At 38.1% G+C, this 27562-nt stretch overlaps 1 protein-coding gene across 6 annotated transcripts in view; it reads right to left on the bottom strand.

Moving 5' to 3' along the window:
• Nucleotides 1–27562, bottom strand: part of Rsrc1 (arginine and serine rich coiled-coil 1) — a 386283-nt gene that overhangs the window by 353345 nt on the left and 5376 nt on the right. For all 6 annotated transcript variants that reach the window (XR_015665494.1, XM_087626973.1, NM_001014172.2 and 3 more), the window contains 2 exon segments: nucleotides 19074–19269; nucleotides 17810–17935 (listed from right to left, as the gene is read on the bottom strand). Coding sequence is in view for 5 of the 6 variants with exons in the window: in XM_087626973.1 (XP_087483099.1) it covers nucleotides 17810–17935; nucleotides 19074–19267 (320 nt within the window). In the remaining variant the exon portion in view is untranslated.

The raw sequence follows: 27562 nt of genomic DNA, 5'->3' as shown, positions 1-27562 counted from the left end.
TAAACATAAAAATCAAATATTAGACCTACAATTATTTAGCAACTGTGTATCTGTCTCTCACAAATATAATATAAATCACAGAGATAATTAAAGGTTAACTAAATCCCCATCCAAAGAGCCTCTTCTGCCTATGTTAGTTACAGAACACTTCCAACAAGACAGCAAAGAAAGTTCTTCCTACGCATACTTTGTCAAGGACAAAAGTAAAGATCCCCAGGAGTTTCCTGACACCAACTAGCATTTCAATGACAATCAGCAGAGACCGCTCAGCACCTATGCCATAATCCTTATGCAATAGCTCCATCAAGACCCTTTTGCTTGCAGCTCAAAATGACACCTAAACAATGCTGCAAACAATGCAATGATGATTCCTCACTTGAAGGCAGGAACAACATAATTTTATGAGGGAAAATGGAACGATAGTAAACTATCTTCATCATTTATCAATGAACATACAGTTCTGTGAAATTAATAAGTAATAATAATTGATCTTTAAGATTAATTTCAAGAGTTAGAGCATATATAAACACATGGCTTACATATGACATAGTTAGGAAAAATAATGCTAAAACTATTTTTTAAAGTAAGTAATCATTCAAGAGTCTTCAATAAGAAGTTAAACATTCTTCTCACATAAATTTTTACATATTTATCTCTACCATTCTGGCAAAGTATTATGCTCTAATAAGAAGTATCCTAATCTTCACCCAGCAATATTTTCAGGCTGATAATATTATTCTCATTTCCTTGAATAATATCCATACTCCGGGGCCATCTTCTTTCTCATATTCAGTATCATGCATGCTTGCATCAAGGTTCCTTTCCTCATATCCTGTCACAATATCAATCACTGCCTCCTGTCCACTCAATCCACTCTTGATTTATCAGCCGCCGTCTTTCTGGACTCCATAACTCGACCCAAACCATTTTAACAAGACATTGACAAATAGCACCCGGTATCACATCAACCTGTTCCACTTAGTAAACTAAGAAACAGTAACTGTGACATTCTGCATAAGTATTCCATTCTATTCCCCAGACTGATGTATATTAATGAGGAGATGGTATTTGAAATGCTTCTTCCACATCAGCATCTAATATGATCAAATTAGGAAATGGGATGATTTATTAAATTTTGTAGAGCTGAAATATTTCTTTATATCGCTATATGTGTGGTTTCAGAAAGTGAGCTGTTACTTTCAATTTTTCCACTGAAGATGTGCCTGCATTTCACAGACGAATTATTGTCTTTAAAAAGATTGCAAGAAGGCAAAATGTTATTAAGCAAATGCTCAGTAAAACAAACTAAATCAGTTTTAAAATTCCTAATTTAATGTAAATCTTGGTTGTTTCACTGAAATTCAGTTTGTGATCTTATTAAGTCATATTTGCATCGTAGTGTCTTGCTGTAGGACAGTTTCAAATTTATAGCATTACCAAGCGGCTTCACTTCTTGACTTTTAAGATATGTCCTCAATAAAATAAAATAATTGCTCTCTAAGCACACATTTTTTCCTCATTTTCAGATATAAGCAAAACAAAAATCAATAGGTTAAAAAAGAATAAATCTGGGAAATCAACTGTTTGTATCATTTCTATCATCTTCATAATTGGATATTAAAATATTCTTATTTAAATGTTTTAAATTTAATAATTATTCCAGAGGCATTTTAAACTATGAAAAAAATCTAAGTGGATACTTATATAATCACAATAAAACTTAAAGCAGTAATAAGAAATAAATGAAAACCTCCAATGTCATTTAAAATCTCTCCTCACCACATTTTTGATTTGCAGGTAAATGTGCATTCCAGAACTCAAGCACAACTCATTGCAAAACCAGAGACCACCCAAGGATAAAATCTATACTTAAGCCTATGCCGACATCTGCACATGATCCTATATACTTAGAGTTCTAACTGGGGCCTCAATGATGCTTGTTTGTAAACGCAGTAATGGGTTCCAAACAATGAATGCAGAAGAGGTTTTGACTTTATTTGTTGGTTAGAAAGTAACTATTAAAATCAAAACAACTCTGAGAAAAATATTAAAAAAACAAGAAAAGATCATCCAAAATAAAATTATGATTCCCAGATATTTACTTAGAATTTATGTGAATAAAAATCATTTGTTTCATATGAATTAGAATAATAATTTTACAAACTTAAGAGAATCTAATCTAATTTTAATTTGAAAAATATCAATATTGTTCAAGTTAAGAAAAGACAAAGATTACTTTACTAAAAGGTAATCCAACCTTTCTACTTAATACTCCAGAAGAGAATATATACAAAATGAGATCAGAAATGTCGCCTTTGTTCTTTACATGGGGACACCGGGAATATGAGAAGTAAACATTTTCTAAAATTCTGTTAAGCCTCTAAAACCCAATGAAATAGAAGTAAATCCATGAATATATTATAATGGGTAAAGAAAGAAAGAAAAGAATCAAAATTATTTACTTATGAAAAATGCCACCTTTACAGTTTACGAATGATGTTTTTTATAGTGGTGGTGATGGAAGTTTAATTTTTTGAGACATTTTCTGGCCTTGGACATGTACCCCTCTTGCCTGACTTTCCAGAGAGATAAGATTATAGGTATATGTCAATAAGTCCAATACAAAGTACTTTGGAAACAAATGTTATTAAACAACTACATTTCCGGAAACTAGGCTACACTCCTTTCCATTAGGAAATATGAGTCATTTGCTCTATCTGTGAAACATACTATAATTTTCATGACTTTAACACACAATAATCAATATCTTCACTAATAACTTTATATACACAGTCTACAGATGTATTATTTTTCTTACTCCATTTTCATACATTAGTATTATATGCATGTTTGCATATGTATGCATGAGGGAAGGTGACACACATGTGGGGGCCAGCCGCTGAGGTCAGGGATAACCTCCCTTCTTTCTTCTACCTTATTCAGTGGTACAAGATCTATCTGGCCATCAGCCCAGAACTTGCGTATTAGATAGTGTCTCTATCAGGCTTGTTGTAGGGAAATCCTCAAAAAACAACCCAATGCCTCTGGTGAAGAAATGGCTCATGCAAATAAGCTTAGAAACGCAATAATGGGAAATAGCTATCTGGTAGGTCCTAGTTTATAATGAAAACCTAAAATAACCATATATAATGGGTCTTCTGAATATAAATCAACAAATTATATTATCAATACAATAATATAATAATTATACCACCATCTCTCAATTAGGAAATCAAAGGAAAATCAGGGCTCACTGCAGGGCTCACTGCGGGGCTCACTGCCGGGCTCACTGCGGGGCTCAAAGAGTAAATATACTTGCTGCCAAGCCGGAAGACTTGAGTTTATTCAACAGGTCCCACCTGGTGGAAGAAGAGGATTCCTGTGTGGTGTCTTCACACACACACACACACACACACACACACACACACACACACACACACACACACAGAGAGAATAAATAAAATGTAAATGTTTAAGTAATGAAACAAATTATAATTGGAACAGGCTTATAACTCCACTACTCATAAGACTGAGACAAAGGATTACTTGACCTCAAGAGTTTGAAATCAGTCTGAGCAACCCAGAGCTATACCTTCACAAAAACAAAGAAAAGGAAATCAAATAATTAATCTTCAGTAAATACATCTGACTACCAAAGTCAGACAAATCATTTAGAGGTAAGATGAAAAACATGAAAAGACACTGGAAAATAAACCACAGTTTATTTTGAAAGATAATAGACTAACAAAAGTCAACACTAATTAATGTTAAAAAATTTTTTCTCTGCAAGTAAGATATGGAAAAATTTTTCTTCAGGCTTAAAAGACAAGCAGTAAGAAAAAAACAAACAAACAAACCAAGCCTACAGTTTACATTGTAGTTAAAGGTAAAAGAGTGGGTGTTTCCCTAGGACAGAGAACACTGCAGGAATGACACCCTATCAGTCCTCTCTAACACTGACATGAACACACTACACTTAGAAAGGAGCCAAGAAAACGAAATAAACAGGCCAAACAAGAGGAGTAAAATGCTTACTTATCAGACAATAATGTTTTCAGAGAAAATCTTAAGGAATCTTCAGAAAATCTAGAGGAACTAATGAGAGCAGTAATATTATATGTCAGAAAATAGGCAGAAAATACACGATATATGAAATGCAAAAATTATATAATATGTTCTATACAATATAAAATTGTGTGTCTACATATTAGCAAGTCATTGAAAACATAAATCATAAAGTAGTCCAGTGTTAGTTTTTATATTGATTTACTTCATTATTTCATAAATTAAAAAGTATCATATATACCGTAGGAAACGTCTAAAATGGCAAACGAGTAACAACTACAATCTCTTGCATTTTTTATTCTTATCAACATATAAATCTACATATACACATATATATCTTGTTGCATTTGTTGTTTAATATTTGGTTTCTGTTTTCTGAAGCAGCATCTCCTATAGCTCAGATACACTTCAGACTCCTTGCTATACAGCCAACGATGATTTTGAACTCCTCACCCTCCTGCCTTCACTTCCCAAGTGTTGGAATTATAGGCATGTGCCCAGAATATATCTTTTATTAAAGAGCAAATGTAAGTGAACATTCGGTAGCATGAAAATAGATATACCAAAATATGTTGCTCTACACAATTATCTGTGCGTTTTTGTGGTGGTTTGAATGAGAATGGCCCCTGCAGGCTCACAGATTTGAATGCTTGCTCATTAGGGAGTGGCACTTATTTGAAAAGATTAGGAGGTGTGGCCTTGTTTGAGGAAGTATATCACTAGGGGTGGGTTTTGAGGTTTCAAGAGCCCAAGCCAAGCCTACCATCTCACCCTTCCTGCTAGCCACAGATCCAGATATAGAACTCTCAGCTACTTCTCCAGCACCATGTCAGCCTGTATACCACCATGTTCCCCACCATGATGACGATGGACCAAACCTCTAAAATTGTAAGCAAGCTCCCAATTAAGTGCTTTCTTTTATAAGCGTTGTCACGGTCATGGTATCTCTCCACAGCACTAGAACACTGACAAAGGCAGCCTCTAAAAATATACGCATCTAAACTCTCATCTTTCCAAAGGATTATCTGAAGAGCCAGCCTCTGAGAAGTAATCAGTTCCAGAGAATGAGACCCTTATAGTGGGGTTAGTTCCCTGACAGAGAGAAAAGATAAAGATTGCTTCATTTCTCACTATTCTCTACTGCAGGAGGAAAAGCAAAGCAAGAAGACAGTCATCCAGGATCCACAAAAAGAGCCTTCATCAGAACCCAACCAACTGTGAGAAATAAATTTATGTTGGTTAAACCATTTCTTAGTTAGTCAAAGCAGCACTAACTAAAATAACATACAAATGTTTACACTGAATACTACATTGTTGAGAGAAACTAAAGAAATGAATAAAGATGCACACAGGCTCACACACTGAAGACCCAACATTCAGTTTTCCATTCTACTGACTCAATGAACTGCCCTTCCCCAATTCCAGCAGACTTGTTTGAAGGAGTTGACTCTAATGCATATGGATATGTAAATAATACCTATTTTACAGAACCATAACTGTTGGGAGCATACCCACAGATCTCCAGAGAAAGAAGAAAGGTTAAGCACACAAGACTGCCTTTCCAATGGGAAAGATGAAAAACCTGTTCTTGCACTCAGAAGACTGAGACTTGGAAGTGAGTAACAGACTGGTGATCTGCATTACCTATTGGGCCAGCCCATACCAAGTCCCTACAACCAGGACAGAGGTGGATAGTAATCTAAATGACCCTTAGAGCCAGAGGCTCCTCCAAGTTCCCACAACAAGGACCAGGGGTGGCTAACAACCCAAATGTCCTCTATGCTATTTGTATGATCAAGACCAGGTCGGATCTACTGTCTTGGAAGAAATTACATGGACCCTGAGTTGAGTTTCAATGTAATTGCGCTTCCTTTAATGGAGACCTTTGTCTAACTGCCTGTAATTAGACTCCCTGAAGCCCAATCCCGGTTGATGAAGTCAACCTGCACCAGGATTTCATTCTCATCTCTTTGCACAGCTCACTTCCCTGCATGACACCTGCAGGAACTCCCTCAGATAGTAACAAAACCTGTCTAAGACTGATGTAAAACTACAGCAATCGAGCCAAACTAACCATCCCTAAAGGAGAATCTTATTCATATAGTCAACTAATTTTTTTAAAGGTATCAAGCTATTCAGAGTGAAACTAAACCTGGAAAAATGGCTGAGTTGCTCTTGCAGAGAATCTGGGTTTGGTTGACAGTGGAGAGTCACAATCATCTCTAACTCCAGTTCCAGGGAGTCCAATGCCCTCTTCTGGCCCAAAGGCACCAAGCACATACATGGTAATAAATACATACATATAAGCAAAACGAAATAACTCTTCAAAACAAAACCCTGAAACTCTGGTGATATGATGGTGCTAGACCTCAATATTAAAGTAAATGAGCCTAAACCTCCACTCCTGCCACCCACAAAAATTAGAAATATCATGAAGCAAATGTTAAGTGATTATTTCAGATGAGATACACTTTAAAAATTCATAAGTCAATGTCTACAAAGTCATGAATTTATAATCTGAAAAATCCCCCTCTAAAGGTATCTCTCGACTGCACAAGACAAGATGGTGGTTCTGCAGGCACAGCCTGGCACCTTCCGCACACACGGTGATACCACCAATGAACGATAGCAACATCATGAACACCTTGATACCGAACACTAAAGAGCACTCACCAGTTGATATTCTTACCAAAAATACATGTCTAATCATGAAGACCAAAAAAACAGCTCATATAAGATGAGCAAAGAACACACTGCTCAGAAAACTAATGAGACATAAATGATATCTATGGGTTAATTGCCACATTATTAATAACCTATTAAGTACAGTGAGGTTACATATCTTTTTTAAAGATATGGGAATTCTGTAAGATTTTTTTCGAATTGCCTGTTAGTCTAATATTAGGGTTTTTTAATAACTATTTAAAAAAGAGTAATAACCCGACAATGATTGACAGCAAAATGACTGTCCGAGCCAAAAGGCACAGGCCTCAGAGCCGAACAGAGACAGTCAGAATAGCAACCTACAAATCAAACTACCATCAGAAAACTGGAGAAAAAGCTAAGTGGCAGCAAACACCTGCTTCTCCCCAAACCTCAGCTCAGCTCAGTGACTCTAGAAAGCACCTTAGCAGAGGCCAGAAACCAGAAACAAGGGAGAAGGAAAAATGGGAGTAGAGGAGAAGGGAGCAGGAAGAGAGGAGGAAGAAAAAAGGGGAGGAGGAGGAGAGAATGAAGGAGAGGAGAAGAGGTAAATCAGGACAAGGCAGGGAAGACAACAGATATGATGGTGACGAGCAACTGTCATACCAGCATTTGAAAGGCTGAAGAAGGACGACCAAGAGTTTGGGCTCAGTTTACACTGCCAAGCTGGGCTACACTCTCAAAATAAAAGAATGAAAAAGCTAAAACTGAGCACAACAAAGGGTGTGGTGGCACATAACTTTGTTCCCAGGGCTCTAAAAGCAGAGGCAGATGGGACTCTGAGCCCGAGGCCAGTGGAATCTACATAAGTGGTTCTCAACCTGTAGGTCTTGACCCCTATGGGGGCCAAATGACCCTTTCACATGCATTCCTTACAATTCATAACAGTATCAAAGTCACAGTTATAAATCAGAAACAAAAATCAGTTTTATGGTTGGAGGTCGGGATCGTCACAACATGAGGAACTATATTAAGGGGCTGCTGCATCAGAAAGGTTGGGAACCACTGCCCTACATGGTGGGTTGGTCCAACACTCCTGGTCTACATAGTAAAATCTTACATCAAAAAACACAAAACAAAAACCAAAAACCAATTATTAATTTAAATGTTGGAACTAAAAAGTGAAACAAATGAACTTAAAAGCCTACCAGAGCATTCAACAGAAATAAATTATTTTAAACTGTTATCTTTGAACAGCAAAACTAAAACTGAATGAAGAAATGTAAGGCATAAAGGAGATATCATTCCTGGATAAACAGGTGTGCTTCAGGAGTTCCAGGGAGGAAGAGGGGAAAAAAAGATAGAAAGTTTATTCAAAAAAAAAGTAGATGAATTTTTTTCTAAATAAAACAGAAAATGAGCATCTGATAGAAGACAAAACTCCCAACTAAAAACACTAAAATACACAAAACTGTGTTATAAAAATAAGAGAAAATAATTCTCAAATAAACAAAAGCTGAAGTTCTTCACTGCTAGGTCTGCCTTACAAGAAATATTAAAAGTGCCATGCAAGTTCAAACAAGAAAATCCTGGACAGCAACGTAAGAACATAGGGGGAAAGCTTAGTGAAAATGTGTAATACATGATACTACAAAACTAGAATGATACAAACAATACTGTTGTTTGTATTTTTGTGTTTTGTTTTGTTTTCTGATTCTAGAAATTGAATCCAGGACTTCATGCATGCTAAACCACTAAGCTATAGCCTCATATTTCATAAAATACTTTTAATTCTTGGATAAATTTCAATAATAAAAATCATAAAAACTGAAGCAAGCCTAAAATCACATGATAAATACATTGTTATGCAAACTGTGATGTCAAAAGGATAAGGTATAGATAAGTGTTTATCACTTTAGCTGGAAGAGTGAACCTGGGAGAGCTGAGCCTAAAAATGAGGCAACTTTATTCAGAGCACCAGGCAATTTATACTCTGAGGGTTCAAAGGAGTCACATGAGCCAGGCAGGCAGTGGCAGCGCACACTTGTGACCCTAGGAGGCAGAGGCAGAGGCAGAGGCTGGTAGATCTCTGTGAATTTGAAACCAGCCTGGTCTACAGAATGAGTTCCAAGGACAGCCAGGGCTACAGGCACGCACACACCCACGCACAAGTAAGGTGTTCAATCACAAGAACAAACAACATGTACCAAAACTTCATACAGGCATATGAATAAGAGAGCTGAAGTAAACTCACCTCTATCTGCTACACCTGAGAAGAGCAAAAAACGCACTCCAAGAACAATTCTGTTTTGAAGAAACTGAGGTCACAGGAGTCTTGCCTTGTTTACTCAAAATTCTCACACCTCCATTCCTGGACTGTGTCCGACAGCTAAGGAGATGCATGAGTAAAGCACTTATATCCAACTAAGGTTGCCTTGGCTTAAAGTATTGTAAGATTTTCATAAACACTGTAAAGAAAGGGACCTACAGAAGATACACAAATGGGAAAAAGAAAGAAATGAAGGCTGACTGGAGAGATGGCTCCACAGTTAAGAGCACCGACTGCTCTTCCAGAGGTCCTGAGTTCAATTCCCAGCAACCACATGGTGGCTCACAGCCATCTACAATGAAATCTGATGCCCTCTTCTGGTGTGTCTGAGGACAGTGACAATGACATACATAAATAAATAATAAATCTTTAAAAAACAAGAAAAATGAAAACATATTAGTACCAAAAATGGCTACAAAGGAGGGTGGCAAAGAACAAAAGAGGGGCAAGATACAGTAAGATAAAAAAGAATTGACCAATTGGCAACAGTGTTTTTTCCTATATAATTACTTTGGGAGGTTTTTGGTTGGTGGCTGGTTGACTGTTTTAGTGTGGCTTTTCTTTTTGGTGGTGGTTGTTGTCAAGAGACAGGGTCTCACATAGTCTAGGCTGACCTTGACCTTACTTTATAGTTCTAATCCTTCTGTCTCTACCTCTCAAGGGCTGGGATTACAAAAGTATCCCCACAGAGCTAACAGAGAACCTCAGAAAAGGAAACTCAAATGGATGAGAAACACTTAAAGCAATGCTCACCATCGTTAGTCATCAGGGAAATGCAAGTCAAAACCACTTTTCCATCTGACACTGTCAGAAGGGCTAAGACCAAAACACAAGTGACAGCTCATGCTGTCAAGGATGCGGAACAGGAGGAACACTTTTTTTTTTTTCTCTTTTTTTTTCTTTTTTTTTTCTTTTTTTTTCTTTTTTTTTTCTTTTTTTTTTTTCTTTTTTTTTTCTTTTTTTTTTTTTTTGGCTGGTGGGAGTGTAAACTAATAGTCATTATGGAAATCAATATAGTGGTTCTTCGGAAAGTTGGAATCAATGTACCTCAAGATCCAGCTATACCACTTCTTGGGCATATACCCAAATAAGGCTCCATCTTACCACAAGGACACTTGCTCGATCATGTTCATTGCTGCTCTGTTCATAATAGCCAGAAACTGGAAACAAACTAGATGTCCCTTAATAGAAGAATAAAGAAAATGTGGTCCATTTACACAACGGAATACTACTCAAATGTTCAAAATAAATGACATCATGAAATTTGCAGGCCAATTAATGGAACTAGGAAAGTTCATCCTGAGTGAGGTAACCCAGACCCAGAAAGATAAATGTGATCCATCCCTTATTCAGCCATCATCAGAGAAGCTTCTTCCTGTAGCAACTGAGAACCAACCCAAAGCCAGGCACTGCAAACACAGAGAGAAACCTTACAACACACAGCTCAGGGAAGACAGATGAAGAGGAGGAAAGAGTGTAAGAGGCAGAGGGAATGGAATCTTCCACAGCAGAGGAACAGGGCCTTCTGAATCAACTGAGCAGAGCTCATAAGAACTTACGGAGACTAAAGCAGCATGCACAGGACCTGCACAGGTCTGGAAGGGTCTTCGCCAGGTCTCCTGGATATATATTATAGCTTCTAGCTTAGTGTTTTTATGGAACTCCAAGTGTATGAACTAGTGGGTCTCTGATTCTTGTGCCTGCTCTTGGGCTCTTTTCTGTCTGTTGGCTTTCCTCGTCTAGCTTAGATGTAATGGCTTTCCTTTATCTTATTCTACTTTATTTTGTTATCTTTTGCTGTTATCTCTTAGAAGCCTGTCCTTTACTAAAGGACAGAAGGGGAGCGGACCTTGATGGGAGGTGACACAGAGAGGAACTGGGAGGAGAAAAGAGAGGGGAAAGTGTAATCAGGATATATCTTATGAGAAAAGAATCTTGTTTGTTTGGTTTTGGTTTTTTGGATTACAGGATTTCTGTGTAGCCCTGGCTGTCTATCTTTAATAAAAAGGGAAAGGGAATAAAAGAAAAGGGAGCCATCAACTTGAGAGCGGGAAAGAGCCAAGAGAAGAGTTGGAGGGAGGGGACATGGGAGGGGCTGGAAGAAGGAAAGGAAAAAGTAACGCAGTTATATATTTGAATAAAAATTATATAGTGGCAAAAACAAAACAAACAAACAAACAAACAAAAAACAAATGTGTGCCCAGTTTTATGTGGTGGGAAGCTGGGCACAGCCTTCCACAGGTTAAGCTGTCTACCAACTGAGCTATACCCTTTACCCTGTAATTACTTTAAATATAAGTATGTTAAATCTCTCCAAACCATCAAACAAAATCATAGCATAACTGGATGCATTAACAAGACAATATGCAACTAGCTGCTGTCTATAAGACATAAGCCTTAACACCTGAAATGTAAAATAAAGAAATATATCCAATAAAAAAAAAGAAAAGAAAACCAACCAACAAAAAAAAAAAAAAAAGAAAAGAAAAAAAAAGAGACACAAGCCTTACAAAAGTATAAACGTGGTCAAAAACCCATGATTGGGGAGATGATGGGATGGATGATGGAATTCACTAGTGATTTTTGGCTAAATTGGAATGGAACTTGTCATAATGTTCTATTGCTGTGACAAGACAGCAGACCCAAGCAGCTCTTATTTTTCCCCCCCTTCGGAGCTGGGGACCGAACCCAGGGCCTTGCGCATGTTAGGCAAGCGCTCTACCGCTGAGCTAAATCCCCAACCCAAGCAGCTCTTATTAAAGAAAACATTTAATTGGGTCTGGCTTATAGTTTTAGAAGTTTAGTCCATTATCATCATGGAGGGAAGCATGGCAGGCACAGGCAGACATGGTACTAGAGAAGGAGCTAAGAGTTCTACATCTGGATCAGGAAGCAGCAGGAAGAGAGACACTGGGCCTGGCTCCAGCATCTGAAAACTCAGAGCCCACGCCCAGTGTCAAACTTCCACCAACAAGGCTTCACCTCCTAATAGTGCCTGCCACTCCCTATAAGCCTACAGGAGCCATATTCATTCCAACCACCACAGAACCAAACCAATTTCTAAATACTTATGTTTATTACAGCCTAAATCACAGAAACTTCTCTTTATAGTGAACTGCGATGAACTCAGATAACTCATAACAGGTCAAAGTTGTAACTATATGTGACAAACCTAAGGACAGCTCTAAACAGGGTATTTATACTCCCCTTTAAAGTTTAAGGAACATCAGAAAAGAGGGACAGGGAGAATGGAGTGCATGAATATAGGAAGAAAGGCTGTAAAGACTCTCTCCAGAGCAGACGCCGCAGTGATCATGACCTCAACAGCAGCAGTGGTTGCTTACACTGGGCTTCACCAAACTATGCCCAGCTGCAGCCAATCATGGATTGGGGGAGTTTATGATTTTGACCCCTCTATACTGAACTTCTGACTACCAATAGATGCTGGAGAACATCAGGAATTATCTTCAGTTGTGTACTCAATGATAAGCTCACCAGGTTCCAGTGGATGGTTCCAAACCCCTGGTCACAAAAAACAATCCTGAGTAAAATCAGTGGGTCGGAAAACATGAAGATATGAATATGGAAGAGAGACTTTGACTTGGAAGGAGGAGGGAGTGATGACAGGGGTAGGAAGGAGAGAGCAGAAGGCAGGAGTAAGAAGAAACAGAGTGCATTATATACAAGTATGAAATTGTCAAAGAACAAGTTTAACCAATAAAATAAATAGACAAGCCTTAGCTATAAAGACATATATTGAACAAAGAATGGAAACATTCAATATACAGGGTAACCAAAGAGAATAGAGTGGCAAAACTTAGATCAAACCATGTGGACTGTAGGTCAAAGACTGTCACAGAGGAAAGGGTCGTTATAAACGGTCAGTCTGTTCAGCAGGAACGCAGAAGAGCAGTTTTAAACCCATAGGCACCAACATCAGAGCACACAAATATATGAAACAAATATTCACAAAGATGACACAAGAAAGATTAGTAACAATAACAGTAGGAGATTTTATTACAGTTTATCGGCTTATTTTGCATGAGTACGTACATAGCATGGCACACATGTGAAGGTCAGAAGATAACTTGAAGAAGCTGGCTTTCTCCTTCTACCATGTGGGCCTCAGAGAGCCGACTCAGGTCCTCAGGTCTGACAACAGACTGGACAGTTAACCCTTACCAGTTAAGCCATCTTATCTTGCCGCCTGTCAGGGATTTTAATGTCCCATTTTCAATAATGAATAGAACTTTTAGTATAGTATATATAAATATGTATGTATGAGTGTATGTTAAAATAAACCGTGATGTATTTACCATTAAGCAATAAAAAGTAACAAGTACTAATATAGAAATGAAAGTATTAAGATAAACAGAAGAGGGCATATGCAAAATATCACTACTATATGATTTCATACAAAATTCTCCAATAAAACGTAGTGAGAGTCATACTACAGAATATTGTTCAGCAGTCAAAAGACATGATTATCAACATATATAAAATAAATCTCAAAAGTATTATGGTTAATAAAAGCCTTAACAAAAACATACATAGTACATGACTATAGGCATATGAAATTAATCTACTTAAAAAGAAACCAAAATTATTGTTCCAGTTCAGTTAACAAGGAGGAATTAAGAAAAGTTATACGTGAAGTATCGGGTCTATTATTTTGACAGGTATATGCTTTTGTCAACTTCAACAAATGTATACTTAGAACTATACACTATAAAATCATGAATTTTACCACAAAAGAAAAAGCTTTAAAGTATTTTTTTCAAAAGAAAAATTTGTGAAATAGTGACCTATGATATATTATTTAAAAGTAACATATTCATATATCTGAAACAATGGATGAAACTTTAGAATGAATTAGTGCACAGAAAAGAAAAAATGAGTAGGTATGTGATAAATCAAATAGAAAGATAATAGAAATGTCTAGGTAGTAAATATGAGTATTCAATATAAAATTATATCAACTTTGCTATATATTTGGAAATTTTAGTGTCTTGGAGGAAAAAAGTTCACTGAATATAATTAAGCAGAAATTTCATGAAATTTGTAGCTGTAAACACTTATCTGTTTTTGTTGTTGTTTTCTGAGACAAGGTTTCTCTGTGTAGCCCGGCTGTCCTGCTACTCACTCTGTAGAGCAGGCTGGCCTCAAACTCATAGATCTGCCTGCCTCTGCCTCCCGAGTGCTGGAACTAAAGGCGTGTGCTGCCGCACCTGGCCTGTGCTAAACACTTTATCAACTATAAATTAATTCCCGGCTCAAAGGCTGGGAAGCAAAGGTGGTTCGGTGGGTAAAGATGCTTCCTGCCAAGCCTGCGCCCAGTCCTTGGAGCAGTTCTCTCATCCCTATACAAACACCATGGCATGGACATGCTCACACATACACACACAAATGAGAATGAAGTACAGAGCAGACTGGAGAGATCATTCAGTGGCTGGGACTACTGTCTGTTCTTTCAGAGGTCCAGGATCAATTCCTAGCACCAACATGGCAACTCACAGCAGTCTGTAACTTCAAGATCTGACAGATATACATGAAGGCAAAACACCAATGCACATAAAATAAAAATAAATAAGAAATGAGAATAAAAGAAATAACTTAGAAAACAGAAAAATAGGCATAATTACTCAAAGCCTACTTTTTATCTGTTTCTTTCAGAAGCAGGATTTTGTGTAGCTCAGGTTTGTTTTAAACTTGCTATAGCTGAGTATGACCTTGAATTCCTGCCTCTCCTGCCTCTTCCTCTTTTGTGCTGGGATTATAGATTATAGGCATGAACTAGCCATGCCTGGCATTTTTTCTTTTAATTGTATTTTTTTAGATGTATTTATTTTATGTATGAGTGCTCTATTTGCACATACACTGTGTGCCAAAAGAGGGCATCAGATCCCACTACAGATGGTTGTGAGCTACCATGTAGTGCTGGGAATTGAACTCAGGACCTCTGGAAGAGCAACCAGTGCTCTTAGCTGAGCTGTCCCTCCAGCCCAACTTTTCTCTTTTAAATTTAGGTAATCTGTCAGATAATTTACATAAGAAAACAGTTGTAATAGTAAATTAATGAAGGACAAAAGGACAAGCACTGAAGTAAGAGAAAAGCCTGGAGTCATTAGAGGACAACTTTGCAGACATCTAGGCAGTTATTTAAAATCCACATGAAATGGATGATGTACTAGACAAAAACATTTATCAAAAGCAAAAATTGTAATTCTGTACCATTTCTGTTAAAGAAATCAAGAAAAGTTATTATATATGGCACTGAGCCCAGAGGGTTTCCTGAATATACAAAGCTTCAAAGAGCACAGTCTCAATAACCCAAAATTGTTCCTGGGCATTGAAAATGAAGGGGAAGTTTTAAGTTCTCTTTGTGAAGACAGGGAAAGCAATGTAGGCAACAAATAAAGGCAGTACAAAGAAGACAAGCATCACACAGAAATACCAACGTAAAAGTACGAAGATGAAAATTAGAGAACAGAAGCTCACACCACACCAAGAAAATAACAAATGGTGATCTACTGAGATCCACTCCAGAAATGCAACACGGATCCTTAGGAGATCTGAGGTGACCGTCATTTCTACTCAGGACAAAAAGGCTTCAAGACAATTCAATACTCAGCACTCATTTTTGGAGAGGGAAGAAGGTGATGGGTGTGCTCTTAAAACAGAAAAATACACATGCTATAAGTCTAGAGACAGAAGAAATAACATTTTTTCAGTAAAATCACAGAAAAAAAAGTGTATCATTTCCAATGCTGGAAAGTTAATAATCCTAGAAATTAAAAGCAATATAATATCAGAGGGCAGAAAGAAAATGAAAGAATAGGAATTAAAAGGCAAAACTTCTTGTATTTGTAGATGAGCCCTGGAGATGCACACTTGAACTAGTGCAATAAAAGGACTGGGTAGCAAAGGACACAAGACTAACAGGAGTACCACAGGTGTCATCCAGAAAAGTAACAAACAGTTAGGCTTCCTATGGACAGAAGCCTCCATGTATAAACTACTTTGGAATAAATTTAGCAAGAAATGAGCAAAAAATTATGAGGAAAACATTCCTTATAAAAATTAAATAAAACCTAAAGTCTGCTCTAAAGTAAAACTTAGCATGATAAAAGGTGTCAGCTGTCCTTAGCTTTTAAATTTGATGAAATCTGACTAAAAATAACACCAAGCTTTTATAATAGAAACTAGGTGATCTAACAGAAAATTTATATTCATATAACATGTAACCGGGTAATCACTGGAAAAGAACAGGTAAAAGAAAGGAAAGAATTTCCCTACTCAAAATTAAAATATGCCATAGTCTCCATGACTACAGCTATACCTAGCTATAAAACCAAGAAACACACCTATGAATTTTAATTAAAACTTAGGTCACAACACTCATAATTGTTATAAATCAGAAACTACATGTGATGTTCAAAAGAGAATTAAGGGTTATGTAAACTTGACATTAAAGAGTTCCAAGAATTTTCCAAGCAAAGATGATGGCAAAAAAAAAAAAAAAAAAAACCTGAAAAAAAAAAAAGAATAAATGCAAAACCCCAAAACCAACCCTTGGAAGACCGGAGCATGTACATATACAGAGTAGTTTCTTATGTGGGATAAATAAAGCCATTGTCAAATAACAAAAATCCAGAAAAGCTAAGCATATAGACTTTACTAAAATTAAGCTTCATATGCAATGAGAATGAAGTATTTTATGCCCACCACACTATCGTGAATCCCTAGATCAACACTAAAACAGAGCTAAGCAGAGATGAGAAGCAATCTTTAAAACACGGTTATCCTTCCATTTATCCGAATACTTTTCTGTCTAAAGACACTCAGTGTCTAAGAACTTCGAAATCCCTTCTTTCTCAATCCCCTCAATACGTGCTCCCACTCTACTGATGCCCGCCTTCTACTACTGTCCAAGATAGCCAGACCTCACATCTCCCTGCCCTGCCCTGTAAGCAAGGCTAGAAACACAGCAGTGAGGCATCACACGTTAGTCTGCTCAGGCCTGCCACAGCAGAGCACCACAGTACAAACAAGATGTTTACTGTCTTGGGTGTTTTAGATTCTAAGTTCAAGATCAAAGTGCTAGACAGTGGTTCCCTGGGAGAACTCTTTTCTGTCTTATAAATGGCAGCCTTTTCACTGCACCCTCTCATGACACCCTCTGAGCAGAAATGGAAAGACCTCTCTTCCTTCTCTTCTTTTTTTGTTTCATTAAGATTTACGTTTTTATCTTTATTTATTTAAATGTATGTGTCTATATATGTATATGCACATCTGTGCATGTATCTCAGTGCTGGGGTTGCACGTGGTTCGGAACTACATTTTTAGCTGCTGAGCCATCTCCTGCCCCTCACTTCCTCCTCTTATATGGCCAAGAGCATTATCAGATGGAGGCTACAAAAACAACCTCAGCTAAACCTGTAAAAGCCTTATCTACAGACAGACAGAACAGGGGTAGAAGCCTTAACAGATTCTGAAGACATAAATGCTCAGTCCACACCACAGTATGTCAGTTCTCAACCTGTTCTTCCACCATCAGCCAGAGAATGAGAAGCCACAGCCAGAAACAAAGACGAGAGCCATGAGTGAGGTCACACTCAGCGACCCAGGTCCTATAAACCCATCAGATGACAAGTGCATGAGCACTGTCCAATGAGAAAAGAGGTGCCATCGGAAGCCAGTGAAAACAAGCTCCCCCTGCTCTGAGCCGATCTGGGAGGAGTGTGGACACAGCATAAGCACTACTGCACATACCTTCTTGTTCTGCTTTTTGACCGAGACCTCTGAACTCTATAGGACTTCCCTCGGCCCCTGGAACGACTGCGACTGCGTTTTCTTCTGGAGCCATAAGAAGAGCTGCTGCTTGACCTGCGCCTGCGTCTGGAACAAACCATAATGAAGCATCACTGCAATAAGAGTTTCAGTCGTAAGCATTAAAGAGAAATCTACATTTGTCTCATTCTTGTGTTTCACTCTTTCAATGAAAACAGAATAAATAAATGATTATTGATCTCCAACAGCCAGACAGATGATTCACAATTGGACTACTAGACAACTAGACATTATTGTCACAGTGATATCTAATCTTTCCAAATGCCATCAGATAATGCAAGAAGTATACCAATTTCTATCTACTTGCCTACATATAGGCAAAGGATAAAAACACTAGGCCTGATTAGAAGAAAAAGAAAAAAACAATGGGGTTTAGAACCTAAAAACCTAAGTACTAATAAGAAAATTATTTGATCCAACAAAATTAAAGAAAAAAAATCAATGGCTTCTCAAGAACATTACTCTCACTACTGTATAAAAATGAGCTGGTCCTGGTGGTGAAGGCCTGAGTGAGCTGGCCCTGAAGGCATGAGAGCAGAAGGGACAGCCCTGTCCCTTGCCAGCTTTGACACTGGGTGAGCTAGCCTGGGTAATACTGGAGAACTCACCCTACTGGTGTGGTTGTGGGAAAACTGGCAGGCTGAGCACCTCAGCTACCACTCAGGTCCAGACCCAAGGCTTTGAGTCAGCACAACCCAACATCTACCCCATCTATAAACTGTTAAAGCATGTGAAGGGGCCACTCCTGCAGATCCAAAGCTGCAGGGTCTCCATGACACAGGGCAACAACACAATCCAAGAGGAGTCCTGGGGAAGATCCAATATTGACAGTGGAGCAAAAGACAGGGGCCTCGATCCAGACCAATGACTCATTACAGTGTACGTTTGCAAGTAAAGATGTGTGAACAAAAGAGTGTGCTGCGTGACACTATGGCACAGTACAATATCCATGACAAGATTTGTGAAGGTCTTTTGGGGGGACGGGGGTGTTTATTTTATTTACAGTCTTATTTTTTATTTGCTTTTGGGCAAGAGGTTGCAAGGGCAGAGGACAGATATAAAGGGGCAGGGAAATGAGTGGGATTAGGGCACATGGTGTGAAATTCACAAAGAATCAATACAAAGTTAAAACAGTAGTAACAACAACAATACTATCCAGACAATGGAACAAATTATGAGCATTAACCTTCTCTCATAAGAATGTGAGCGAGGCTGGCGGTCTCTAGACCAGGATCGTGACTCCGACCTTGGCCTCCTCCCACCCTTCTTGCGGCTGTACGTCCTGCTGTCTGAAGAGCTGCTTGAAGATGACCGCCTCCTGTGTTTCTTTTTCCTCTTGCTTCTGCTTTCTTCTTCAGTGTCTGAAGACCGGCGTCCCATTTCTAAGAGTACAATAAAAAAAAATTCCTAACTTAGTAACCACAAATAAAATTCAAAATACAAACTTTTAAACTTTTTAGGAAAAAAAAAATATATAACTAAGTGCCTTGAGTTGGCTATGAACGCCTGGCTCCAACTGACTTTCCTGCCATGCCTCCTGAGCGCTTAAAACTACTGGCAAACGCCACATACCCAGCTGCATCTCGAGACTTTCTAAAGTAACATGTGTTTGGCTTTTCCACTAGCCATGAGAATAGCTTTAACCCAATCTTCTAGCATATCGATGTCTTTTCAATACATGCTAACCAACTTAAATTTACACCAATCCTAAAGAAAGCTCACTATATTGGACAGTTCAAGTTGCTCTTTTCACTAACTATATGCCATTTTGTTTAGTAACTAACCATTTAGTCCTCCATTTTTACACTCTCTGAAGATGAAATGCACTTTACAGTTATGTTTTTCAAGCTGAGTTCTAAATAAAGGGTTTTTTTAATATTTTGTTTATTTTTAAGTATATAAATGTTTGCCCGAGCGTATGTCTGTTTACCACATGAATGAAGGGTCCATGGAGGCCAACAACAGTGACAGACCCTGGAACCATGGGGCCATCTCTATAGACCCTGAGTTCTAAATATTTAACGAAAAGAAAGTATGAAGTGAAGTATGAAATGAAACAGTGCACTATTATCATCTCATTTGTGAAACTGACAAAATAAATGTTAACTGAAGTTCCAAACTAGATAGTTACTGAGCACTCAGCCAGCTCTTTACACACAGCTTGGTATGAGTCTTTCAGAAACCATTCATCAATTTAATTTAAAAAATAAAAGAAAATGTTGATGTTTTTTGACAGGACAATCCTACTCCTAGAAATATATCTGAAATTTGTATTTAAAAAGATCAATGAATGGGCTTGGTATGCAACTTAGCTGGAAGACTACTGTGTAGGTTGATATCATTATGTAGGTGGAGGCAGGTAGAGGATAGAACAAGGCCTGTCATTGGACGAGAAGGAAGGATGGGCGGGAGAAAAGTTTTAGAGAGGAGAGGAGGTAGGGAGAAAGGCGGAGGGAACTGAGAGATCACGGTAGCAGATGTTCTCTCTGCACATATTACAGGTTGTTATGACTATTCTTAAGGGATGGATGTGTACAGGATTTTGTGTTGTCTAGATGGGCAATTATATCTTATTAATTGGAAAAAATCAAGATGGAGACAACAGAGCAGGATGATGCAGATCCAGGTGGACTAGGTCAATTTTTATCTTGTCTAGGTAGACGGTTTCCATCTTTACTAATTGGTAGTGAATTTATTCTGTGGATGTATTGTAGATTGAGAATTTAACATATAAATCTAATTGTTAAACTACAAGTTTCTAGAGCTTTGATTTTACCAGGCTACGGGGTATATGAGCAAAAATCCCAGTGGGCAGAGACAACTGTCTCAGTTCTAGAAGCCGTGCTAGGCTATAGAATGCCTGGTGCTAGTGTGGCACACCCACAAAAATCAAGGTGTGTGTCAGGCATGGTAACAACCTGCCAAGGGGACAGTGTGAGAAAGCGGCTGGCAGAGAAACAGCCAGAGCTCATGCACAAGTGGCTCCCACGGATCCTTGGAGTGGGAATGTGAGGGTACCAGTAGCTGCCAATCCACTGATGATTTTCACCACAACAGTGCTTGTCCAGCATGTTAAGAAGCAGTAGGCCCTCCAGCATTGCATAGTCTCTGAAAGTTGGTACATGCCTATAATCCAGCACTGGGGGGGTAGAAATCTCTGAAAGGTGGTACACACCTATAATCCAGCACTGGGGGGTGGAGGCAGATAATCAGAAGTTTGTTTGTTTTTTTTTTCCGGAGCTGGGGACTGAACCCAGGGCCTTGTGCTTGCTAGGCAAGCACTCTACCGCTGAGCTAAATCCCCAACCCTAATCAGAAGTTTAAGATCGGAGTTTAAGATCGGAGGTGTCAGCTACAGAGAGAGTCCAAGGCTGCCTAGTCTGGGATACACAACCTAGTCTTGAAAGAACAAGAAAGATAGGAAGGAAGGAAGGAAGGAAGGAAGGAAGGAAGGAAGGAAGGAAGGAAGGAAGGAAGGAAATTATGAAGGTTTTATAACAGCATCATCATTATTGTTGTTGTTGTATGTGGAGAAGCTATAAGAAAACATACACAGAAATAAAAATTAAAATGAACATGTAGCAAAGTTACTTGAAAAACAGAAAAAGAGAATAGCTCCTTCTAAGGATTTCCAAATGCAGGAATGATTCAGAATACATCTGTCTAAAAGAAAACAGCAGCTCCTTTTAGACAGAACCACAAGCAGGCATAGCAGCATAACGGGATGCGGCTAGTGAGAATCAACCACACCTGAGCACATTCGGCAACACCACCCCACTATAAACCCAGCCTCCACCCAGCATGGCAGCAATCAAAACTGCCCCAAAATAACCAGTGCCACACAGCCCAGGATCTACATTTTGCTTTCTTTTTCTTTCTTTTTTTTTTGTTTGTTTTTGTTTTTGTTTTGTAAAGACGGGTCTCACTATGTCCATCTGCCTCTGCCTCCAGTGCTAGGTTGAAGGAGGGTTCCACCACAAGCAGCTTCAACTCTGTTTTCAGCACTTTGATCTGAAACATGAATTCCTAAGCCCTCCTCCCAGAAGGTCAGTAACAGTACTAAATTGTAATTAAAATAAATATATTGTTTCAAAATATAAAACGTAACTTTTCTGAAGACTTTCTACATAGTTGTACTTCTAATATAAAAAAGGAAAAACCAAAGATGTCAGATTTTGATATTTAGGAATTAGCTAATCAGAACCTGTGTTACTGTAAGGTAGCCTCGAGTTTCTCATGTGCAAAACTCTCTTGATAAAATACTAGCTAACTGAGAACATCATAAGTAAAATACAGGTTCATTCTAAGCAATAATTTAGATCAAATGTCACAACTTTTTTTAGTAATTATTCAAAGTAAGCTAAATATGACTGTAAATAAAATAATGTGTTAAATTACTGATTTGTTTGAGAATTTTCAGATGATCCAGGACCCGAGGTGATTTCAGTGTTAATATTTCTGTTTGGACTATAGGACAAAACTATAAAAAATTTACCTAGAACCAGAATTAAAGATTTATATATTTAGATTTATAAATATAGTTTCTTTAAATTAATTAGTATTAAATTATGTATATAATGTGTGGCCAGGTGTGCACTTAGTATACATGAGGAGGTCAGAGGACAACCTTTGGGAGTAAATTTTCTCCTTTAATGGGTGGTGGGACTCAAAGTCCTCAAGCTTTCACAGCAAGTACTCAAGTCACATGTCCAACATATTACAATTCAATAGAATGCTGCAAACCCTGGGGTTTCAAACTTTAGATAAACCACTAATATCCTTTAGCCAGCTCTCAAACTGAAAACCAGCCCTGAATTAAAAAGTATGCGTGTGTTTGGGCAGGGGTATGGTATAGCATACACAGCTATATATACTCAAACACATATGTATATAATTTGCATTTATAGGTTTGTATATTACATCTACATAAATACCCCGTATATGTATATGATTTTAAATATAAAAAATAAATGCCCAATTGAGTGATGACAATATTTTCTTACTTCTTGGTTTTTTTCTTCCTGTCTTTTTTCTTTGATTTGTTTTCACCTTAAGAACTTACACAAACTGGCATGTGGGGTAGTACACATCTTTAATAGATAATCAGGAGGCAGAGGCAGGTAGATCTCTATGAATTCAAGACCAGCCTAGTCTGCATAACAAGTTTCAGGTCATCAGGGTTGCTGCAGGAGAGCAACTGTGTCTCAAAAGTCAAACAAAAAAATGTGTAAGTTTTCTTTCCCACAAACATTTAAAATGAAAAGACTTTTTAATTGAGTCTTTTATACTCTCATTTAGAAAAATACTGAAACACCAGGATTTTATACTCTTATTTAGAAAGTCCCAGACATAGTGGCACAAAACCTGTGATCCCAGCATTTGGGAAATAGAGGCAGGAGGATCCCCACAAGTTGGAGGCCAGCCAGGTCTAAAATAAACAAATTAGTTTGGAGAAAAGTGAGCTCACAAGGATAAAGAAACTAGAAGACAGCTCAACAAAGATGATGATGCTGTCTTCAACTTCAGCACCTTAGGTAGGTGGATCATTGGAGTTCAAGGGCACAGGTCTACACAGCTGGCCCCAGACCAGCCAGGGCTATACAAAGAAACAAAAACAAACAAGAAAGAAAGGCATCCGGGAGGGAGGGAGGGAGGGAGGGAGGGAGGGAGGGAGGGAGGGAGGGAGGGAACTAGAAGACAACAGGAAACACAGACAAGATGAATTGATGACATTTTCACAAATGAAAAACTGATGAAGGATCAGAACTACAAAAGCTGAATACTAAGCAACCTGCAGAAAATTCCAACAAGGAAAGAGCCAACTCACACAACAGAAATCACAATGAATCAGGAACCTGAACACCAGAGACCACACAGGCGCAGTAAGGTACTAAGATAAAAACATGGAAGTGATTACATTTCTGTACAAGAAACATTGTCCAGTTCCCTCCACCATGTTCTCTACCCTCCCTCTTCAACCCAGCAGGGCACAGTGGTGTACTGAGTGGGGAGTGCAAGGTAGAAGAGTTCACTTTTAAAAAGTGGGGGAGGCACAGTGATACCAAACTAAAAGTAACTGAACGAAAATTCTGCAGCCAAGTGTTCATCCTCAGAAGGAAATAAGATCTCTATAAAAAGTGAACTATACCGAATGGTCCCATGAAGAAAAAGGCAAGCTCCCATCCACCGACTCTGTAACATAGGCCACAGCTGACAAGTTCGAACAGTAAATGTTCTCTATAAACATTCTTTCTGTTAACCTTTTAGAAAATGCACAAAGGAGAGCCAAATAGGTAAGGACACTTCTGTGCTGAGGACAACGAAGACTAGTTCAGTGACTAGCACACGGTTGGGGTCTGTGAGGCCCATACTCAGCATAGACAGCAAAAGAAAAGAATGGCCAGAAGGTAGAAAAAAAAAGAAAGCAGCTCAAGGTAAAGTGGAAACATACAGAGAAAAATTACAAAAACTTCTAGAACAAAACTCATTAATATCTTCAGGTAGATAATGAAAAGATGCCCCAGCAAGCAATGGGAAATGCTCCAAGGACAGGAGAGAGCTTCGTTTAAATAAATGACAGACAAGATAGGATTGGAAAGGGTCATACACTCACAGAAGGTGAAAGAAAATGAGGCAAACATGAAAACCTTAAAATAAAAGGAAAAAGAGCAATCTAGGAAATCCAATATCTGATAAAAATGCCATTACAAAAAAGAAAGAAAAAAAGCAAGAAAGAAAGAAAGAAAGAAAGAAAGGAAGAAAGAAAGAAAGGAAACAGAAATGAGAAGGGGAAATGCATCAAGAATTTCTAGAAATAAACAAACAAACAAACAAACAAACAAACAAAATGCACTTCTCCCAAGTACCTGGGACAGTCAAATTTTTAAAAGTAAACATAGACTAGGTATAACTCAGAAAAAAATCCTCAAGCACTAAAAATGTTGCCTAGTATACAGAAGGCCCTTTTGAACCCAAACAAGGGAAAGCAATAATAATAATTATCAGGCACCAAGAATGAAGAGAAGATACCAGACAATGCCAAAGAGTTACAAAATAAAACAAGGAAAGCATAACAAAAGAACAGGTTTTTCAAGTAGCCACAGAGGAAGTTCCCCTTCCAATTTCTGAAAAACTAATTCCAACTTCAAATCTCTTTCCATTTATCTTACCAAATCAGCGGTCTAGTGTGAGATTAGAAAAAGATATTTTTTAGAAATGCAAGTTCTCGGGCTGGAGGGATGGCTCAGTGGTTAAGAGCACTGACTGCTCTTCCAGAGGTCCTGAGTTCAATTCCCAACAACTACATGGTGGCTCACAACCATCTGTAATGGGATCCGATGCCCTCTTCTGGTATGTCTGAGGAGAACATATAAAAATAAATCTCTAGCAAAAAAAAGAAAGAAAGAAATGCAAGTTCTAAAAAAATGATATCTCATGTTCACCCATCCTCAAGAAGTTTCTAAACAGTGTACTTCTCCAGGAGAAAAGTATGGCACACTAAGAACAGAGTCCAAAGGTGAGTGGCCTAACACTGAAGATGGGTGACCATGTAGGAAGAGGTTGACCCAGGTTACGAGATACATCAGTGGACATTATGCAGGAAGTCCTCACCTTCCAAGGTATTAAATTCTAGTGTATCAACAGCTCCCAAAAGAGAGCCCAAGCCAAGAGGTAAAATGATTTTCATTATAATATACGAACATCACCTTTCTTGATGCTCTGAATTTTTGTAGGAATCAAACAGAAGTGAACTATACTAGGGTCAATACATTCTTCCCTGGTCCCTGGAATCTCAGTAACGCTCTTGATAGGCCAAGAATCCTGCTAACTGGTAGAAACTTGCTTCTATAAAACCATGGTTCAATCCCCAGACTTGCAACAGCACACAGCATACACACACACACCCCAAAAATAGCCATTGGCAAAGGAATGAAAACCGTGAGATTTATTAAATTCCAATAAACACAATATCTATCATACCAGTGAAGAATGCTGGTTATCCTAAAGAAACTGCAACTGAATTGCAGACTGAACTAGCTGCTTTCATTATAAAACCTGCTTCTTATTGTAAGACTGCCAATAGATGATCATTTGGCAGCCCTTTTCCCAGACTAAATAAATATAGCCTTTTATAGCAAGGAAAACTAACGGTATTTGTCGTCAATCAAAAATGCAGCTTTTAATGGAAAGATCTGAATTTTGGACCGTTTGTGTCTGCCTAGGACTCAGACCTTTTTTCTAGGATCAGAGGCAATATTAATAAAAGTGAATGCTTGATATACAATAAAGGGTGCCAACATCTGACAGACACATCTAACTCAGTGAACCAGTATTTTCCAATTGCCAAGGCATATCCTTAGTAAGGATAAAACAAGCAGTTATTATGATTCAGAAAACGGGCAATTAGTTTAAGAGAACAAAGGTTCACAGAGGACATGGCAGTTTATAAGGACTTCAGCACAGTGTTTTATTAAATAATGAAAATAGAATCTTTGATCCTGGGCACATGCTCCCTTCTCAATAAAAGGTAGGAAAGTAAAATGGTCGAGTGGTGGCACATGCTTACAATCTCACCAGGCTACACGGCAAGTTCAAGGCCACCCTGGGCTGCCAGAGACACTGAAAAAAACAAACCAGAACTAAAAGTAAAAATGGGGTGAACACTATTTAACATACTATGAAATCCAGAAACAGAGAACCATCCAAAGGAGTTGTGAGAATAGAGGTAAAAATTCAAATATAACAAGGCAAAATTCAAAAGAAAAAGAATTCTGTCAAAACACTGCTGCTAGGACTGCTGTACGTACATATGAACTCAGACACTATGGCATCATGCACAGGGCCCTATAGATCCAAACAGAAAGGGTGCCAGCACTGAGCTGGAGGGGTAGAGAGGAGTTCCTGTCCCCAAAAGGAAGTCACCTCCAATCAACAACTGCTAGAAAAGTAACAATTAGTTCTTCAAAGGTACATAAACCACACTTAAGGGCAGGCTCCATGTCCTACAGTAGATGGCCAACAGAAAACAAACACAAAGGCACTTTTGAATTTTTTGTTTGTCTCATACTGCTCTGTTTGGTCATTTTTGTTAACCATACTGGTCTTTTATTTGTCTATTATGGTTTCCAATTTTGAGGTTTTATGGAGTGGGGGTGGGTGGGTGTGGGGGTGGGTGGGTGTGTACATTTCTCATGCTCTTTCTTAGCTTCCTTTTTCTTTTTCTTTTTGTTTGTTTGTTATTTTGGGAGAGGAGAAAAAAACATGGTCAGAATATATTGTATACAAATAACATTATTTTCAATTAAAAAAAAACACTCGAGAATGTTGCAACAACATTCTGTAGATTATTTTGTGTCTCTTTTTAAACTAACAAATCACAGGACTTTCTTCCCATGTTCTGAGAGTGAAACCAGAAAAAGATATCTATAAATGCACTACAACAATCCTATGACAACCAATTCACATCACAACTCTACATGCTGAATATGGAGAGACTGGGTCAGCAAGGCCAATTAACAGACAAGTACCAGCTGCCTTTGTCTTTTTCAGCTTCAGACATTTTTAGCCATCTTATTGAACATACAGTAATAAAGTGCTACCACTTAGCAAGAAATCTCCTTTGTCTGCAAAGAAAGTGAATATTCATAAACTCTAAGACTAGAGAAGCTCTCAAAG

Source organism: Rattus norvegicus, chromosome 2, assembly GCF_021556685.1.
Source record: "Rattus norvegicus strain SHRSP/BbbUtx chromosome 2, alternate assembly SHRSP_T2T, whole genome shotgun sequence".
NCBI lineage: Eukaryota > Metazoa > Chordata > Mammalia > Rodentia > Muridae > Rattus > Rattus norvegicus.
Note: the sequence above shows the minus strand (reverse complement) of the source record. Positions and strands in the feature narration are given on the sequence as shown.